Source organism: Epinephelus lanceolatus, chromosome 3, assembly GCF_041903045.1.
Source record: "Epinephelus lanceolatus isolate andai-2023 chromosome 3, ASM4190304v1, whole genome shotgun sequence".
Taxonomy (NCBI): Eukaryota; Metazoa; Chordata; class Actinopteri; order Perciformes; family Serranidae; genus Epinephelus; species Epinephelus lanceolatus.
Window position 1 is genome coordinate 6,228,114 of NC_135736.1, and position 19,520 is coordinate 6,247,633.

General features: G+C 41.1%; 1 protein-coding gene across 4 annotated transcripts in view; it reads left to right on the plus strand.

Moving 5' to 3' along the window:
- The window catches only part of rptor (regulatory associated protein of MTOR, complex 1), a 272,436-nt gene that overhangs the window by 81,345 nt on the left and 171,571 nt on the right, over nt 1–19,520 (plus strand). For all 4 annotated transcript variants that reach the window (XM_078163746.1, XM_078163744.1, XM_078163741.1 and 1 more), the window contains exon 5: nt 19,140–19,298. In XM_078163746.1, the coding sequence (XP_078019872.1) occupies nt 19,140–19,298 (159 nt within the window). The remainder of the gene's footprint in view (nt 1–19,139; nt 19,299–19,520) is intronic.

The following is a 19,520-nucleotide window of genomic DNA, read 5'->3' on the forward strand; positions in this document are numbered from 1 at the left end:
CCGTACCAATCCCTCCTCAATCACCAACTGGTGTAAGTCTCCCTGCAGGTGGCTGGAAATGAGGGCAGCAGTTGATTAGAGCAGAGGAGAGCGCTGTAATAGGCAGCCGGCTGCTCGGGCTAAGAATAGCTGCTTCAGTGCATCAGTCGGACCACAGGTTACTGTGACTTACTGAAGCTTTCAATGTTTCCAATCACTGTGAGACAAATTTAACATCTAATGTTTGGCCTTCTTTGTACAGCTTCACAGAGACAGTAGTCTAGAAATTCACACATGCATTTCAGGTATGTGTATTTTAGATCTTAAGATGACCCTGTCCTCACGTCTTCCTCAAGGACACATGTAACAGCAAGCATAGAATTAAGTGTCTTTCTGGTGTTGTAGTTACATGGAGTCTCATTTTACCACTAGAACACTTGCAAGGCATCTTTCAGCTGATTTGCTGGTCATTGTTCCACCTGTGGTCACCTCCATCTTGTTACAGTGGAGTCCATTAGTATTTGAACAGTTATACTTTTTTGTAGTGTTTGCTCTGTACGCCAGCATACTGGATTTGAGGCAAAACAGTGAATATGAATTTAAAGTACTGAGGTTCAGCTTTGATTAACTTTAAATCCACATCAAATGTACCATGTAGGGACTGAGCCTCAGTTAAACACAGACCCTGAACTTTTAGGTACCAAAAGTAATTGATTACATCGTATCATGTCTAATATTTGGTTAGAGGGCAGCAACTTAAGATAATTTTCATTATCAGTTGGTTATTTTCTTATTTTGTTATTTGGTAAGTCTACAAAATGTCAAAAACGGTGAACAATAGCCCATCATGATTTTTTATGCAGTTGTATCATCTTAAACAAGCTTATTCCCCCTAGATTTCAACCTTTTCTATCATTTAGTAGATTGATGACCCCTGAAGAAGTGACATATTTTAGACTGTAGATATTTCATATTTAATGCATACAATAACAGTACAGAACAATTGACCAATTGACAATTAACCTAAATAGTGAATGCTGTGTTTTTTATATCATGTAATTTGGATAAATTTTGAGCAGATTATTTCCTGTGATGATTAGTGACTGATTAGTTTTTGGTGGTTATTAGTCAAAAGTAAAGGTCACTATGACCGTGTCTGTCTAATTATCATGAATGTGATATCTCAAGAACTGGAATTTTTTAAAATTTGGCACAAACATTCACTTGGACTCAATGATGAACTGATTAGATTTTGGTGGTCAAGTGTCAAGTCTATGTCCAATTGGACTGCAGTGACAAAGTGTAACGCAAACTGATTTAGTAAATAAATCATAACACGTGAATCATGTGGCTGAAACGGACACAGGCTTTCACTACAACGAAGAGACAAAAAATAACAGCAAAAGAAAACATAAGATCTATGTGGCACAATTGGGAGACATCCATTATTAAATGACTGGGGCTCTTTTAATTACATCATCTTGTTGTGCTTTCTTCTGCAATGGTTCCATGACACCTAGCTGGAGAATTAGTGTCACCAGCTGTTTATCTCCTTGTGCTCAATTCCTAATGTTCCCCTGAGTCTAATGGATTGTCTTGCAAATTTTCTGGGAAAAGTGTCACAGTTTAAAGACATATCGACTACACTGTCAGTGTTATTCTGAATGGTTTGCTCAGAGCTTCTCATGTTTCAGTTTTCATCACCTGCCGGCCCCAGATAAGGCCAAATGACTTAATTACAAATACACACACACACACACACACACACACACACACACACACACACTAACAACACAAAAGACCTAGGAGAGCTTCTCGGAACTCAGCTTTTAATTGGACTGGTGCTTTCGAGGTCTTGGTGCCCCTACTCTATCACACACATGTACACTACGTACACAGATACTCACATAACATGTTCACAAAGCTTTTAATCTAATGCAGCTTCCCGATTCTGATACTTAATCAGCCATGTATGCTGTTCATGAACATTTCTGAGTGTCCTTTGTTCTCTGCTGTTTACCAGTCATGCTGTTGATAATAATTCTAATAGGAATGTGTTTTGCTGACTGCCTGAACACCTAAGCTTAAGTTTCTTCCTAGCATTCAAATTAGCACTTGTATTGGACTCAGGGCTGACCAACCCCTTAGGGGGAGGGTGAAGACAAAGTAAAAGAGAGCTAAGTCAGAAAGGTTTTCAGGAACTAAGTTTTTTTTATTGGGTCCCTAGTTTCCCAGCTCATGTTCTGTACGAATTTAGTGGTCTGAATACTAAAGAAGATGGTAGACGAAGGATATATTTCAGTAATTGTTTTCAGAAAGTCATATGAAACAGTTTGTTCACTCGTGTTTGAAGCAGTTTGTATTTGAAATCTTGTTCGTATTTTCTCACTGTTTAACGTGCAGCACACAAGCACTTAGTGCATTTGGACCTTCTGCCAGTTACATAACCCATGCCACTTAGTCAGCTGCAGCAGCAGTGTTCTGACTCCTGCTGCTCGCTTCAAGCATCAGACTTGTCTTAAACACAAGAACAGATTAAGAAGAAATGCAGTCATGAGTTTTGCTGTTCCATTAGATATCTCCCTTTTATATTTTTACCAAGTTATAAGCACTGGGAGGTCAATTTGTTCCCTTCTTGAGAACATGCTAAACATTGGGTGAGTATTTGACTTTTTAAAATGTCTATTTGGTGTTATTGACTACAACTCCTTAAAAGTGCAATCATCCACACCTCCTAAGCCTCAGTTTCCGGACTGATAAATGGCTGTATGGGTAATGTCGTCTTGACAGGAGGTGTGTGCTGGCAGAAAGAATGAGACATGTCATCTCTCCCTCTGCTTCATCTGACCTGCTGTGAACTGACTCAGTCCGGACACACTGGCCCCAGCAGGACTGCTGTCACTGTGCAAATGGCTGCCACCACGCAGGCCTGCTATTTATCAAACTGGCTGAACTTTCTCAGCTAAATTTGAATAAGTATACTTTATTGATCTCTGGAGGGAAATTGTCTTTTTGCTTGCCCCCTCTCCAGGTCAGATGGCATGGCTAATTGCAGATCAGTATTGCTGGAATCCATAGGGTTTCGAGTTTCCCCTTTTCATACCTTGCAAACAGAAATCACCAATTTTTTTACTTGCTTAAATGAAACTGAATAAATGCAGAGAGAGCATCTCCATGTCCAGTGCTCTTTGTTGATCAGACTTCTTTTTAGATATATTTTTGTTTTCATAATCACATTATTGACGAGTGGTTGAGGTGATATAAGGACATGAAAACAGTGTTATTACAATGTCAAAAACAAAACAAAAGGAGATCATCAACAAAATCTGAGTTTACGGGGTCACAAGCGTGTATTTAAACATCCATTCTTCTACGCATCTGTACATTTTCTGCTACTTATCTGGGTTCTGGGTTGCAGTAGCAGCAAGCTTAAGCATAGCAAAGGTGTGGACTTAATAACTGTGTGCGGGGCCCTTTGACTTTCTCATGTAAGTAACCTAGGCAGTAATAAAATTTGAACACACATGGTGAGCTGGAGACACACGATAGACACAGCTGTGATGTGTCTTGGCTTTCCACCTGTGTTTGGATCACCAAAATGCATGTTAATATCAGGTCTAAACAAGCTCCAGGTGAAGGTTAGAATGTAGATTGATAAATTAATCAACCTAATTGAATGATCCTCACCACACAAGTCTGGTACAGTGTCTGTGGTGCTGCTGATGCCAAACCATTCCTCAGTCCATTCTGTCAATCATATGTTTCCTCTTACCCACTCTCGTGAACAAGAACTCAAAATACTTGATGTCCCTTACTAGGGAAGGCAACTCACTGAAGGGTGCCATCCACTGTGTTCTTGCAGAGTACCATCGCCTCAAACTTGAAGGTGCTGAAGCTCCCACTTGCTGCTTCACACTCTGCTCCAAACCCTCCCACTCAAGGTCATGGTCTGGATAAGCCAGCAGAATCTCACCATCCCCAAAAAGCAGAGATGCAATATGTAGACCACTATAATGGCTTCCCTCAAGATTTCATCCATGTAAATCACAAACAGAATCTGTGACAAGGCACAAGCCTGGCAGAACCTAACACCCACTGAGAAGTAGTTTGACTTCTTGCCGAGAATGCTGTCAAAGCTCTTATTCTGGTTTTACATAGCCCAAAGAACAAGATATCTCAACTTTCTCAAGTACAGAGAGCACATGTAGATTGGATGGGCAAACTCCAATGACCCCTCCAGGATCCTCGTGAGGGGAATTAGCTGGTCGACTGTTGTGCAGTCAGGATGAAAACAGCATTGCTCATCATGAATTTATACTCCATGTCCTAAAATATGAAATATGACCGGCTGTTATTAAAAATACAAAAGCCTGGCAGGCTTCAGTGTAGTGTACAGTAGTATCACTGTCACAGCTTTCGAGACAACAGTGGATTTGTTGTTTTTTAAAACAATCCCTTAGTCCAATCAATCCACTCTAAAGATGACACTCTGATCTACCTGAGTGTGCTGTAAAAGCGATCAGCAAAGGTGTGATTGAAAGTAATTTCTCTCTGTCCAGTTGTCATTTTTATCAGCAGTTGTCGGCTGTTGAAGACTCTTTCCCTTGACCTAGACTAGATTCTGACTCACACAATGTCATCATTGACGTCATGTTTTTGACTTTTACATTTTGCCTGTGTGTGTGAGAGAGACCTGCTTAATGTGCTCTTGTGACACATATTGTACAGTGACAGCCTTTTCAAAATTCCATTCAGTTCAAGTGTCTGTGTCTCTGTGATGTGACTGCCTGTAGTATTGGCAAGGTGCAGCTAGGAGCATTGACACTCATTTTCAAAGTTCCATGAGAGGTTGTACGAATAAGCACAGTATGTTCTTTATACACATGTTGTCACAGCATCATTTTTAGGATCAATGAAAAGTCATATTTGATGGTTTTTGACAAATACATGTAGCAGGTTCAATGTGGGTGCTAACGTTACCTTGAGCTGTCTTAAGGGTGTCTTATAGCAAAGCTCTTCAACGTTTTTAAGACAAAGGACCCCTTAGTTTAAAGAGAGACAGAGCAGGGACCCCCTGCTACATACATTATATAAAACTGAATTGCACGTGAGATAATTCTCTGAACATTTTCTCTCATTTGTGCTTGCCCATAGCTGCTAAGTCAGCAGCAGTTGTAACATGGCTAGGCGCATTAGGTTCACTCTCTGCGCTTTTACTGGTGGTTTCTGAGGTGGGAGGTGTGTCAGAGTCTCTGGCTTAAAAAGTTATAGTACAATGATCCATGAATGTCCGTACGCTTGGCGCAATGATACAGCTAATTGGCTAATATGGATAAGTGCTGCACAGTGATTTAGTGTTGGCTGGCTTAGTTTTTACGGAATGTTTGAAGGCAAACTGTTAGGTTGGCATGTAAAACTGTATCACTTATTTTGTTACTCTATGTTCTTAAATTAATACTTTCTTTTTAACCAAGTTGTTATATTGTCAAGAATACCATGAAATATTGTGATATTATTTTAGGGCCATATCGCCCACCCTAGACCATGCCCACTTAGGAGAATGGTTGTGTAAACTATTTCTTAGCATTGACATAGCTTGTAATGCATTATCTTTTGTATTAAAGTATGTTTGTTGTAATGTTTCCTGTGGTGTCCAATAGCTGTACAACTTCTATGGAGAGAAGAGTCAAGGCACTACATCACTTTGATGTTAAAATCCTGTACATCCAATATTGTCAGACAGAACTCTTCATTGACTTACAACATTGTCTAAAGTGGATTCATCCAACCAGGGATTTTGAAGAGCTGAGTACCACAGTAAGCCACAATATCTTTAAGTAGATGGAGTTCTGAAATTTCACAGTAGGCTATTTACTGCCAAATTTAGCACTGTCACTCCACAGCAAGAGGGTTCCTAGTTCGACTCCAGGGTGTGGGGGGGGTTCGAACCCCATGGTGTGGGAGCACTTCTGTGTGGAGTTTGCATGTTCTGCCTGTGTAAGTGTGAGTTTTCTCTGGTACCCTTGCTTCCTCCCTCAGTCCAAAGACATTCAGGCTAGTTTAATTGGTGAGTCTAAAGCCCCGATACCTTTGGAACCAAAAGTAACCTTTCAGACATGGTACCTAGACCCTAGCGTTTCCACCACAAACAGTACTCTTAAATGTGGGCAGGGTTGTTGTCACCCATTGCCCTGTCCAGCACTCACTGTATTTACTCTTAACTGATGACACTCAGTATGTTTACATGCAGCTTGAGAAAATCGAATTATTGGCTTAGTTCAACTAAAACCGGACTTTTAAATGCATGTAAACAGCTTAGTCCGACTGAAATTGGACTATCCGTAGCTCGACTAACACACCTAGATAATTCGATTGAAAATCAAACTATTGCTGTATGTATCCACTTGGTCCGACTGGAGTTGGACTTGGCGTTCTGCACGTGCACCACTTTTTCTTTGGTGGGCTTTCACCCAGAAAAAGAAGAAGGCGATGACGTAGCAGCAGTGCAGTAACTCCCTGAAAAACAAACAAACACCATGGCCACCAAGAAGCAGAGGATGCACTTCTGGATGGACGTGGAAACTGCATTCATGCTCTGACAGCTAAAGGAACTAAACAATTTATGGATGGTAGGAAAAAGCCAAACATGGATTTATTTAAAAAAGTTTCTGAAGAAGAACCGGAACTAGGTTGATGTTCAATATGCGCTATATTAAAAAGGACACAGCGCCACCTGTCGAGGCGGAGTCAGACGTACTTGATCAGAAATCCGATTTTCTCTTCTGCATGTATACTCAGACAAGACGAGAAGTCCGATTTGACTGATTAGCCAAGCTATGAGCCTAGCTCAACTACTGCGTGCATGTTAATGTACTGACAGAGGATGTCTGCACCTTTTTTATTGTCCACAGAACGAGGTTGCACACTGACATTTTCAGAACAAAATAAAACAGGCTGCAATGAGAGTCTCTCTCCATGGGATATTTAAAAATAGCGGGTTTGTGCATTTAGTCTTTCAAAGGGAAGCTCAGGGGTTTAGTGTTGCCAGGGCCCTCAGGAAAGGCAGTCCTCAGTGCTTTTTTTTTCTCCAACTGAGGATTAGAATATATGCAGTTCACATAAACCAGTTGAAATGAATATATATATAAATGCTTGGAAGATCCACTCATTACTCAAAGTGTATGTCATATAAAAACTAATGGAATGGTCAAAGTTGTCACACTGACATTTAAGGTGTGCTGATGGATTCACATCATCAACTCATGCACTGAGTAACATTACAAGTAAACGTTCCACCTTAAAAGTTGCTGGCTGTCAGCCCACTGTACTAAGTTATTTTTTTTCTGCAGTGTTCACAGCTCTGCCTTTTAGTACCAGATCTGTGTGCTAGGTACCCCAAAAATGGGAATGGTATGGCACGGTTCCATTGGTACCATCCACAGCTTCTCACAGTGGAAATGGGAAAAAGCGTACTGAACTTAACTGAACCGTACCATACTGCTCGGTGGAAACAGGGCTTAAATTGGCTATAGGTGTGAATGGTTGTCAGTCTCCGTGTGTCAGCCCTTTGATAGTCTGGCTGCCTGTTCAGGGTGTACACTGAACAGGCAGCCAGACTATCAAAGGGCTGATAGTCTGGCTGCCTGTTCAGGGTGTACACTGCCTTTTGCCTAATCTCTGTTGGGATAGGCCCCAGCCCCCTGCGACCCCTAAAAGGATAAGCAGTTACTGAAAATGAATGAATGAATGAATATTGCCATAATGCCCGACCCATATGCCGCAGTTTGGAATGCCTTCTCTGATCCAAGTTACCGTTGTTTTCACACTAAAAAAACCCCATTTCAGTCCAAAGATCAAAAGATGTCATTCTCAAACAAGTCCACCCAGACTGCCTCAAAGGCAGTCTCGGTCCTCTTGCAAGTAAACTCCGGAGGTTTTGTGTGGCTAAGAACATGAAAGAGATGAACCACAGCATTACGTGACATTGATATATTGAATAACACATATATGAAGCTAAACAAATGTATTCCATTTGTTTGCTGATCATGGCAACAATTTCCCCCATCATGTTTCAGAGCAGGATGCATTTTCTCCTTCACTCTGACTCGAAGATGTCCATCATTATTTATGACAAATGACGTCCAGTTACAGACTTGAATAATGCTCATATCTGTCTGAGCTCCTCATGACCACCACAGAAGATAGATAAATCCTTCAACCGCAGTGAAGCTCAGGATGATTTACTGTCACCTACCAGAATAAACTTATTAGAGTTTTCATCTTTTTCCCCCCTGTGGGTAAACAGAGTGCTAATGTTGAAGGATCAGTGACTGAAACTGTCCACTGATTGAGTTGCCTGTCAGTCACATAGTGATGAGTGTAGCTCATGTACACAATATAGAGAAGAGTCACCACCCTGTTGGTTTTGGTGGACAACAAAAATACGCCTATGGTCGTAGGATGGTCCAGGTTTGTGTTTCTTTTCCCTCACAAGTGATCTGTGGCTGGCATCATCTTCAATGGAAAACATTGACCATTAAGCTATCACAGAGAGATTAGTTAGCTACAGCGTTGACATGTGTCGTGTAAACTGGCAAAAGCAACAGTCACCTTCAGCTAATAATGCAGTGTAACATACATCTTTTTCACATTGCTGTTTGCTAATGAAAACATAAGGAGAGATAAAAGGTGTGTAAGATATTTGTAAACTAGTCCTGGTAATTTGCCAACCAGGAGCCAGATCCAAAATGAACAACCCAGTCTTACTCCCAACCTTAAGCTGTGCTCAGACCCTAGCAGATATTTAGTTGGGGTAGGAATATTTGGGAATCTCATAAGTCAAATCTTCTTGTCATGTCACTCCCTGATAGACCAGGAAAAACAGAGACGAGTGTTTTTTTTTTTTCCAGATCAGCTCAGTAAGATCAGGTAAAAAACATACTGAAACAAACTCACCTCTTTTACTTTGCTTCTTCCTGCATGTCTTTCATTTTTCTCTCTGTTATCTCTCTGTAGGTGTACATTACATCTAAACAAGCCCAGTGTTTCTCACATGTTGATTGGTGATTGAGAGGTCAGAGGTTGACTTTACTCATTTCCTCTATCTGACAGAGTGCCTGCCGCTGTCACTGTCATCAAGCTCAACATGTCCTTTGAGTTTTATTTAACATTCAACTTAAATGAACTGCAGCATCCACGGGAGTAATGAAATGCATTCCATTAAGCTCTTAAATATTACTCCTTGTTATTAATTTGCATACGTAAAGGTAAAGTTTGGGTTTTTTGAAGTGGGGTTGTATGAGATACTTATCCATCATATGTGTGTTACCCACAGTAGATGTCAGTTGGCACGCTCCCAGTTTGGAGAAGCAGTGGAGTACTGGCACGGAAGCTAAGCAGTGTACTGCTGTGTGCTGTCCACAGCAGTACACTGTTGTGGACAGCAGCAAAGCATATTTTTGTCACCCAAAAAAAGACCTCAAATATCAGTTTATGTGCACGCTGTATTTTAGAATATTTTCACTGCTTTACCTGCTCGTCAGACAGCCACCTCTCTCTTCAAAGCCACCAGACTCAGTTTACAAAAACAGTCATTTTAGCCTGCAGAACGCAGGAGCTGCTGGTCTCTGTGATTTTGGTACAGTGATTAGCACTGTTGCTTCACAGCAAGTGAGGGCGTGTTCTCCCCATGTCAGTGTGGGTTTTCTCCAGGTTGTCTGACTTCCTCTCACAATCAGAAGACATGCAGGTAAGGTTAACTGGTTGCTCTAAATGCCAGTAGGTGTGAATGTGTAAAAGGTTGTCTGTCTTTATGTGTCAGTCCTTTGAATGTCTGGCAACCTGTCTAGGGTGTACCCGGCCTCTCGCCTAGTGTCAGCTGGGATAGGCTCCAGCTCCCCTGCAACCCTTAAGTGGATAAGTAGTTACGGATAATGACTGAATTAAAGAAAAAAATGAATGGTGAATCTGAAGTAACCCTTTAAAACACCAGAGTCACAGAATGAAACTCACAAACTAACTGATCAAGGCAGCGGGAGACCAGCAGCTCCTGTGTTTCAGTTCAGGTGCCTGTCGGAAAGTGCCGTCTAATGACAGAGTAAAGTGGTGAAAATATTTTAAAGCAACACAATGGAGGATTGCACTTTTTACCTCACGGGGTCCCCCTACAGATGAAAAACAGTATTGTCTGTTACAACTGTCGTAAAAATCTTTCTGCGCGTGCATTTGTTGACAAGCTAACGATACCGATGAACTTCCTGAAGCTGGCCGTGTAATGCGCGATCATCATGTCTTCAGAACAGGTAAAGTAGCCTTATAGCATTTTGTACATACATGATTAGGCCGATTGCTTTATTTATTTATTCATTTTAGAAACTCAGAAATGGGTTGCTCTCTGCATGTCAGGGCTGACCTCCTCAGAGCGCGCACGCACAGACACAAACACACACACACACACACACACACACACACAAACTCAACAGAGTGAAGTCAGACAACAGCAGAGAGGCCGCGGTGCACATGAAGGGAATATAACTTAAAGATGACTCTAGTTGACGACAGTTTTGCTTGTTATTGTGAGTAAGTGCAATAAAACCTCTGCCAGCCAAGCCAATACTTTATCAATACATGTGATCAGCTTGTAAAAAGCCATATTTCAATCTGCTCTGTCCGCAGTCTCTCATTCACCGCTATTATGATTTACGATCACGGTCGACACAAGCACATCATGCTCGCGGTGCTAACAGCAAAGTGTTAAAGACAAACTAAAATGAAAGCTGTCTGTATGTAGGCTAACACTTTATCTTAAAATGTACCTGAGCCAGCCAACCTGCAGACAGTGAGTCTCCTCAGTAGAGGGTAACAGCAGTAACAGCGCCAGGTCACCATCGGTCGGGCATCCCTCCTCCTCTTTCATCTCTCGCCAGCGTGTGAAAGCTGGGCCAATATTAATCCTGGTTCGAGCTCTTGTTTTATCGCTCTCCCGTTCTTTTTTTCTTTGTCTCCTTGGACAACACCTTCACCTTCCTCCTTTTCTTTGTCTCCTCAGATAACACCTTCACCTTCCTCCTTTTCTTTGTCGTTTCAGCCATGACAACCACGTTTAACTTTGTTCACCTCGGTTCGGCTACGCTACTCTAAAGAGAGGAGGGGGATATGACATATGCCGTAAAACAGCTGAATTTTGTAGTCTTTTTTGTGTCTGGGTTCCTACCCGAACCCCGAAACTGCATAGTGCCAGTGCTAGTGAAACAGACGCTCTCAAGCAATGACGGAGGTGTCATCCAACCTATTGTGAGTCGATGTACCATCACAAGGATCTTGGGTATATATTTTGAGGGCTCAAAAACTCCATTGTGTTGCTTTGAATATAGTGTGCACTTAAACTGATATTGATGTTTTCAGGTAGCTAAAATCTGTTTTGCTGTGACCCCCATCCACAGCAGTATATTGCTTCGCTTTTATGTCAGACTCCTGCCTGCTTCTCCAAACTGGGAAAGTGCTGACCACCACTCTATGTAATACAGTGACAATGGATAAGTACTTCATACAACCACACTTCAAAAAATACCAACTATCCCTTTCAGGTAATTTAACACTCACTGTCTTAAATGATGAAACATGAAGTTGAGAAACATATTAAAAGTTAATGTTTCTGAGTATCAGTTTTCCATCAGTGTCTCTAGTGTGAAGAACAGAGATTAAATGATGCAAAACTGGCTGATTTTACCTTTAAGAAATAAGAGTCCTAACGTGACGGTAACTTGAAATGTTACAAGACTTTCTAACTTGCATCCAGTTGTTTGCTGTCACCTCCTTTTTTTGTTGTCTAAAATGTAGCCTGATATGTGTGACAGCCAGAGAGGCTCCCAATGCCCCTTACAGCTTAACAGTCTGTATTTTAATTGCATCCTGAATGCTTTCGATACTTTGAAAAGGTCGCCTGTTCTCAGGATGTGACATGATGATAAATGGTGAAGGAGCAAGCACAGAACACACCTTTAAAAAGAGTTTGTTTCCTGTGGCCTTGATGGATATGATGGAGGTGTTTTATGGGGGTGGTGTGAGGTAAAGAAGCCACAGACAGACAGCGGCAGTTTGTTTCAACCTCTGCTCGGTCCCCACAGGAGGCTGGAGCTCCCCCCTCAGGTCAAGGTGGTTCATGTTAGGAGATGAGTGAACACACACACACACACACACACACACACACAAACTTGAGCCTCCTTCTCTTAGAAAATTGTGATTGGTAAATTTAAATGGACTCTCGGAGGTGTCTTGCTCATAAATATGAATCTGTCTTAATCTCTGTATGCCACTTGAATTTATTATGCCCGACTGTCACGAATGTAAATGAAAAGCTTTGGTAAAGCATCTAAATACAATTGGGATTCTTCTGAAATAACAAGTACAAGCAGGCGAGTGTAAACACTTGCCCACCTGCCTGTTTCCCAGCTCTTTCTCTCTTTACTCATTTAATTCAGCTCTCCTCTTCCAAAATGATACCCCCACCCCCACCCCCTTCTATACGAGCTCTGATTTCAAATGCTATACCTCCATCACTGCAGGTTCCTCTCTAACACCATTATGCCATTCAAGATACCACTTGATATCTTTGGGATGAGTGCTGCGTCTCTCAGCATTCAGACACGCCGATCTGATTATACCCAAATTGAATCAGCCTGTCAGCTCTGCTATCTCACCGCAGTTCAAACTCATCCAGATACAGGAAGCTGAGACGTGGCATCTTTGATCAAGGTCTGTTCAGTTTGGCCTCTGTAGGATGTGTGATGTGAAGAACAATGAGCAAGTGATGATTGTATTCCACAAATCAGGACGACGAATCACGGTTAATAATTAGGACTTAGCAGCATTTAAATAATAATCACACAGCTGTAGAATTTAAACACCAAGGATCATAAATTACTGTGTTGCTCAAAGAGTCATAAATACAGCTAACATGATGGGAAAAATTGTTATATTAATCGTTTTACATAGAACTTTAGGAAGACTTTCTCTTAAAAGGAAGGTTGTCTCTGGTGTAAACTGTATGATCGTAGAAATCCTCAAGTGAAAGCTGGTATAGAAATACTGAGTAAGTCTCATATGATCTCAATTCAGAGCCATGGCCAGGGTGAACAAATAAAGAGGGGCTGCTGATAAAGGCTGAGTAAAAACATTGAGAAGAGGTTCACTAACTTGCACTGTAATGGCTCACAGGACACATTTGACATAATTTACATTTCCATAGTGCTAATTTAATCTGTGCAAAGATAGCAAAGCTATACTCACCTGTCTGCTGCTTTTAATTTCAACAGAAGTAGTGATGTTATTCAGGGTTTATTCCAATCATTTTACTCAGCTGTTTTTGTGGTGTAAGACAGTGTACTTAACCACGACTGAATTTAAAGTAAGCTAAGATCCTTAAGATATTTGGACCTATCTCCTCTAGGATTCAACTCAGGAGCACATGACACACAGCTAATACAGAGTTAAAGTGAACAAGCTGATTTATTGCAACACATAAAAGAAATAAACATTTAACCCAACAAGAAGACACGCTCCTGTCTCGTCTCGTCTCGTCGTCCTCCACTTATCTGGATAAGCAGACACGCTCCCATTCTAGTGAATAGCTTCATTTCCACAGCACGCACTGCGCAGCTTCTCTGGAACATCCCAGAACCGCCACAACGCTCTGCTTTGTACGGAGATACAAAGTATGGAGACACGCACCAGGTCTATTTTTCAGCGATTGTGCATCCGTAGCACGTCAAGCCATGTAACTCAGATCGCACCAAACCAGAAACGGAGCGCATACAGCATCCGGTAAATTTCAAAATAAAACTCACTGCACAGACTACAGATTGTAAACTATCAGTTTAAAAAAAAAAAAAAAAAAAAAAAAAAATCAAGTCACATCCTGTCACACAGGTTGTCAGTCAGTGCGAGGGTCTAAGGAAAAATGCACAAGGAGAAACTCATTGTTGAAGTGGAAAACCATAGTATTTTGTATGACACCACACATCCTTTCTACAAGGATACAAACCGGAATGTGAAGATGTGGTGTGAAATTGCAGGAGTTTTGGGAGTGAATGGTAAGTTCAACCTTCAACATAATTATAGTTTACAATCAGTAGTCCGTGCATTGTGTTGTATTTTGAAATTTACCGGTTTGGTGCGATCTGAGCTATGTGGCTTGACGTGCTATGGACGCGCAGTCGCTGAAAAATAGACCTGGCAAGTATCTCCGACGAGGTGATGTGCCGTGGCACTGTGGAAATGAAGCTATTCACTAGAATGGGAGCGTATCTGCTACGCAGTGCACGGCGCTACGCTGCGCGGCGCAGACGGAGTATGTGGAAATTGCGGGTTACAATGCTCACCGTCACCTCTCAGTCGCGATAAGCAAAAGTGAAACTTTCACCGCATTGTGGATGTGCGCGATTGATCCAAAGACCTCCCCCCTTTAAACACATTGGCCACTAATAGTACCCCCTCGCCCCCGCTCCCCAACACGCACACACATTGGCCTCCATTCACCCTTTCCACGTTTCGTCAGTCTTTGCAGGGATGGGGGACTAGATTATCTCATTGAGCAGAATGTGTAACTATCATAAATGTTTGTTTGCCACAGAGATTATTTTCTGCAGGAATCCAAAATCCAATGGAAAAATCCCATAGGCTTTTTGACGAGGGAACCAGGAAGACGTGAACTTCCACTTTGGCCTACAAAAAGTCCTGGGGCAATCTATTCTGAATTTATCAAGACGACATGTAAGCATTTTAGACATGTTGAGTTTGTGTTAAAGGTAAACAGCGTTATCAGCTGTTTTAAATTGAAGCAGATCAGAAAACAGCTGAAATTCTTATAAAATCTGATAAAACATACTTGTTATCAAACAGGGGAGTTAAGATTAAAGACCTGTCTCCTATATGAGCTGGTTTCAAATACAGCCCTGCTTCTTTGTGTATTTAAGGTAAATAATGAGGGATATTTTTGCCTAAGGCAGTTTTTAATGGATGAATTGTTAGGGTTTGTGTTTATTCCTACAATCACATCTTTAATTTATTAGATAAACTCGTAGACTGGAAAATTAATGGATGGTAACTACCATGATGGTAGGTTTGTGGACTCCTGTTTTGAAGCCTTGAGTTTGGCACTTCGGCTGGTGCCATCTTGGTTATCCGGAACCAGAAGTGGCAGTATTTGGGCGACAGGCTGGCACTGTGGAAAAGCAAGGGGTGGATCTGACTGAGAAGCTGACAAACTGTCACTCAAAGCAGTCTGTCCTTAAATATGTATAACTTTTGGTTTCAATAAAATATAAATGTGAGCGATGTAAAAGTTTAGCCCTGTACAGTTGTAATGAAGGGAGAAATAAGCTATAGAGACCAAAATCATTTTTTGTACCAGGCTGTAAACATGTTTATTTCTACTGTAGAGTTGGGCATTTTAACATGGGGATCTGTGGGGATTGACTGGCCTCTGGAGCCAGCTTCAAGTGGCCGTTAGAGGAACAGCAGTTTATGGCACCCTTGCGTTGGCTTCATTTTCAGCCCTTAGAGATTGCTGCTTGGATGAAGTGTTCTCTTACCCCAAAACTTTGGAGATTGGAGGCCGTGCTTTTGTCTTACTGTTTTTGTTTGAGTGGTTAGAAGTTTTGTGAGAAGTTGAGGTTAAAATATGGCTGGTGCTGTGATTCAAAGCCATTTGACAGGAGGCAGCCTGTCTGGTAAAAGGCATGCTAGTTATATAACAGTGGGGCCTTGGTGAGTGTGATAATGATTCAGACTGGTCTAACCGGGCGCTTTTCTGTTGCATAACTAGTTGACACCTCTGTGTCCCTTCCATCCACGCACACGCACAGACACACAAACACACTTTTTATAATGAAGTGAAGGAGCACAAACAATGTACATGTCGTCCGTCTTCTACTGTTACTCCTTCAAAGTTTCTCGAGCAGCATTTACACACAGACACACACACACACACACGCACACGTGCGCGGCTACAGGCACGAGTTTCACACTGACTTCACTCTTATAAAATCACTGAGACTGGTGAAGTGTGATCTAAAGTAAGCAGCAAGTGGCGGAGAACACAAGTTGACAGCAGGAAAGCAACATGTGCACCACCTCAAACTCTGCTTTGTGTGTTTTTGTGTTTGTTTATATGTAGAATATATCTGCTTCAAATCTGCACTCAAGAAGCTCCGCTCTGCCTGATTTGTAAAACAGAATTATACAAGAGGTTTGCAGAACTGCTACTATATTGTGTCATATTTTATACCCTCCCTACTATCAACAGCTTGTTTAAAGTTCACACTCTGAAGTGTAAAAGTGTCCGTGTTTACCCACAAATTACTCTTGCTTTTGTTGAATTTGTGTTTCTCCAAATTAAGACCAAGTATCCTATAAATGTTATCAGCCCTGTGGTTTGATGCCTGGAGTTTTTTCAGCTAAATCATTATTGTTCAAAAATGTGAAAGGCCTTGTAAAAGGTTTGACATCTTTCAAAGCATGTCTTTGTTTGAGTCAATATAATATTGAATCATTGCAAACAAAATGTCTCTTCCAGCTCTGCCAGCTTCTTAGTCACTTCAGAACTGAGTCAGATTTTTTATTTTTGTGCTGCTCAAAACAGAACGCACAAAGCATCCAACAAACAAACAAACAAACAAACAGCTCACTAATATATTGTAACTGTAGTTTTTTGGTGAAATATATGAGGCAACACGTTTTGGTTAAGTGTATTGTAAATAATTTACGATTGTACTGGATGGTACAAAGTGATAAACATACAGTATACATATGGTTACAAATTCATGGAAAAACCAACTAAGTATTTTAAAAAGGTATTGTTCAGTCCTTAATGTGAGATTCTCCAACCTGGGGAACTGAACTGGAGTCAAGAAAAGCATTCTTCTAAAACATACTCCCTCTTTTGATATTTTTATGATGGTGGTGAGGAGCTCTGTCTAAGGCTGGATAGACGCTGCATTTTCATTCGTCTGCTGTGATCTTGTAATGCACACTGTATGTTTTTACCACTCCTTCTGCACAGCAAATACATGCAGTTTTAATGCTCACATTTTTTAAAATGGAATGACTAGTTACAGTCAGTTCACACTGAACCTAAACATGGAATCCTCAGTAAGCTCTGACCATTGACAATAAATAATATTCCAATAGACAAAAATAAACAGATAGCCCCATGATGGGAAAAAAAAACACTTGCTTTTGTGCAGTGTAATTTGAATGCCCGCCTTACTCAGACTTCCACTGCCTTAACTTTTGTTGTTGTCCCACCGCATTTCCCCCGACGCTGCTGGGGGCCATTAAACATGAAATACGAAAGGACTTTTGTCAGTGTCTGATACTAGAAGTTATTGACCAAGCTCAGGTTTTTGACGTCTAAGACTGGGTTGGAAATTCCGCCAACTTCTAAAATTAGTCAGACACAACCAATTTAGGCCCGAAGTCGGGTGACATGCAGTAATGTAACATCTGCTTAGTTTTAAGCTTTGTCTATACAAGCACAAGACACTGTGGTGCAGGCCTCTGTAGATGGCGTGCAAGCTGTAAGCATGCAAAGAAGAGTGTAATCTCAAGATGTTTTTTATGCTCCAAAACAAAATGTTCTGTGGATAAATAAGAAGTCAACTAGTGTTACTGGAAGAACGTTAGTGGAAAAGTAGGCTGATATCTCAAAGGATTTTTTTTTTTCTTTTTTTTCAAATATAGCACAAATGTTCACTTTGACTCAAGAATGAACTGATAAGAATTTTGCGGTCAAAGGTCACTGTGACCTCATAAAACATGTTGTCGGACAAAACTCAAGAATTCATATGCTAATTATGACAATACTTCACAGAAATGTCCAATAGCATTAAATGATTAAGTGATGACATCTTATATCCAAAAGGTCAAGGGTCGACATTACTCAACTGGTGACTCTTATTTTGAAACTGTGCTGATTTTAGAGCATGATAGGATGTTACCTGCAGTCTAGAAGCATCTGCTTCCATAATTCACTGGTCATATCTCTTCAGGTTAGTTCTGTCACTTTGTCTTTATGTGTCACTGTTGGCCTATTCAGAGTGCTTTTTGATGAGAACCTGTACACAGTAAGTGTTACAGTAGGACATGCCAGACATGCATTACAGCATAGCTGAAGTTAATGTGAACTTGAGTTTGAAGAGTGGAACAGGAGTTATTTTAATTTTGCAAGAGAAAAATGATTTGCGACCTTGTCTGTTCTGCAGTTTGCAGCTCCAGCAAAGCTCTGCTTTATGAGGCTTTCTGGTTTGCAGAGGTTTGCTCTCTCCTCCTTTGTTTGGTTGTTTCCTCAAATTTTCAGATACCTTGAGCAAATAAAGCATCTCCTTTACCTCTTAGCTGAACGCAGGTCTGACTCAACACTTTATGGACAATTACGTCATACTGCACCTTTTAGTAGGAAAATGTCGAATGTGACATGTCAAATAGAAAAATCCAGTGTTTTTTCTTCATAGCGAAGAGGCCTAGTTAAAGTATAAACAACCATGATGTAAGAGTGTGTTTCATTGTCCTCAAAGAAAGTTGGTTCTCCTGCCTGTTTGGTCATCATCGACCACAGAGAGTTCTCTGATTAAAATAAGCAGCACTAAGTGCGTGTTTGTTTGATCATCCTGACTCTGGGGTTCTCTCATGTGGAGCATTGTGACGCACACAACATAAAGAAATATGTAAAGAGAACCAGTGTGATGATCCCCTCCTGGCCCGCCAGCCCAGTGTCTCATAGTTGTGCGTCTCTTTGTATTCTAACATGCATATCTCTTTCCCCATGGCATTGTTTGCTGTATGTTATATTTATTTAACCCACACCAATACCAGCAGGCATTGCATCATTTACCATGATGAATAGGGATGTAACGCTCAGCCTGCTCTTCTCGTTGTATCTCTTTGGATTTGCAGGCAGGATAAGTGGTCATCGTGTAAATGTGTGTTTTTATTAAACCCTTAAATGCCTTTTGTTACCTGAACAAAATGGTCAAATGTTATGATAGAATGGAAAACAATACATCACATAATGTCAAGCTTGAGAGATGTAACAATTTAAATTTTAGTTTCAGATGTAAAACAATCATGCTGATGTGTTCGTCTTCTCCTTCCTGTTTTTCCAGGCACGTTACAAACAGAGTCTGGACCCCACGGTGGACGAGGTTAAGAAGCTGTGCACGTCGCTGAGACGCAACGCCAAAGAGGAGCGAGTCCTCTTCCACTACAACGGCCATGGGGTGCCACGGCCCACTGTTAACGGAGAGATCTGGGTCTTTAATAAGGTATGAAAAACACACATACACACATGAGAAATATGCTCTCATAATCACATACAGGAGCCACGGACCTCTAGATCCTTTACTGCAACAATGTTTCAAGTAGGGCTGCACAGTTAATTTAGATAGTATTGAAATATGGCCAAGTGCAATATCCAAATTGCAGGATGTGTAATATTTTTTTTTTTATTAAGGTAAAATGTGTCACAACATACAGTTATAAATGAA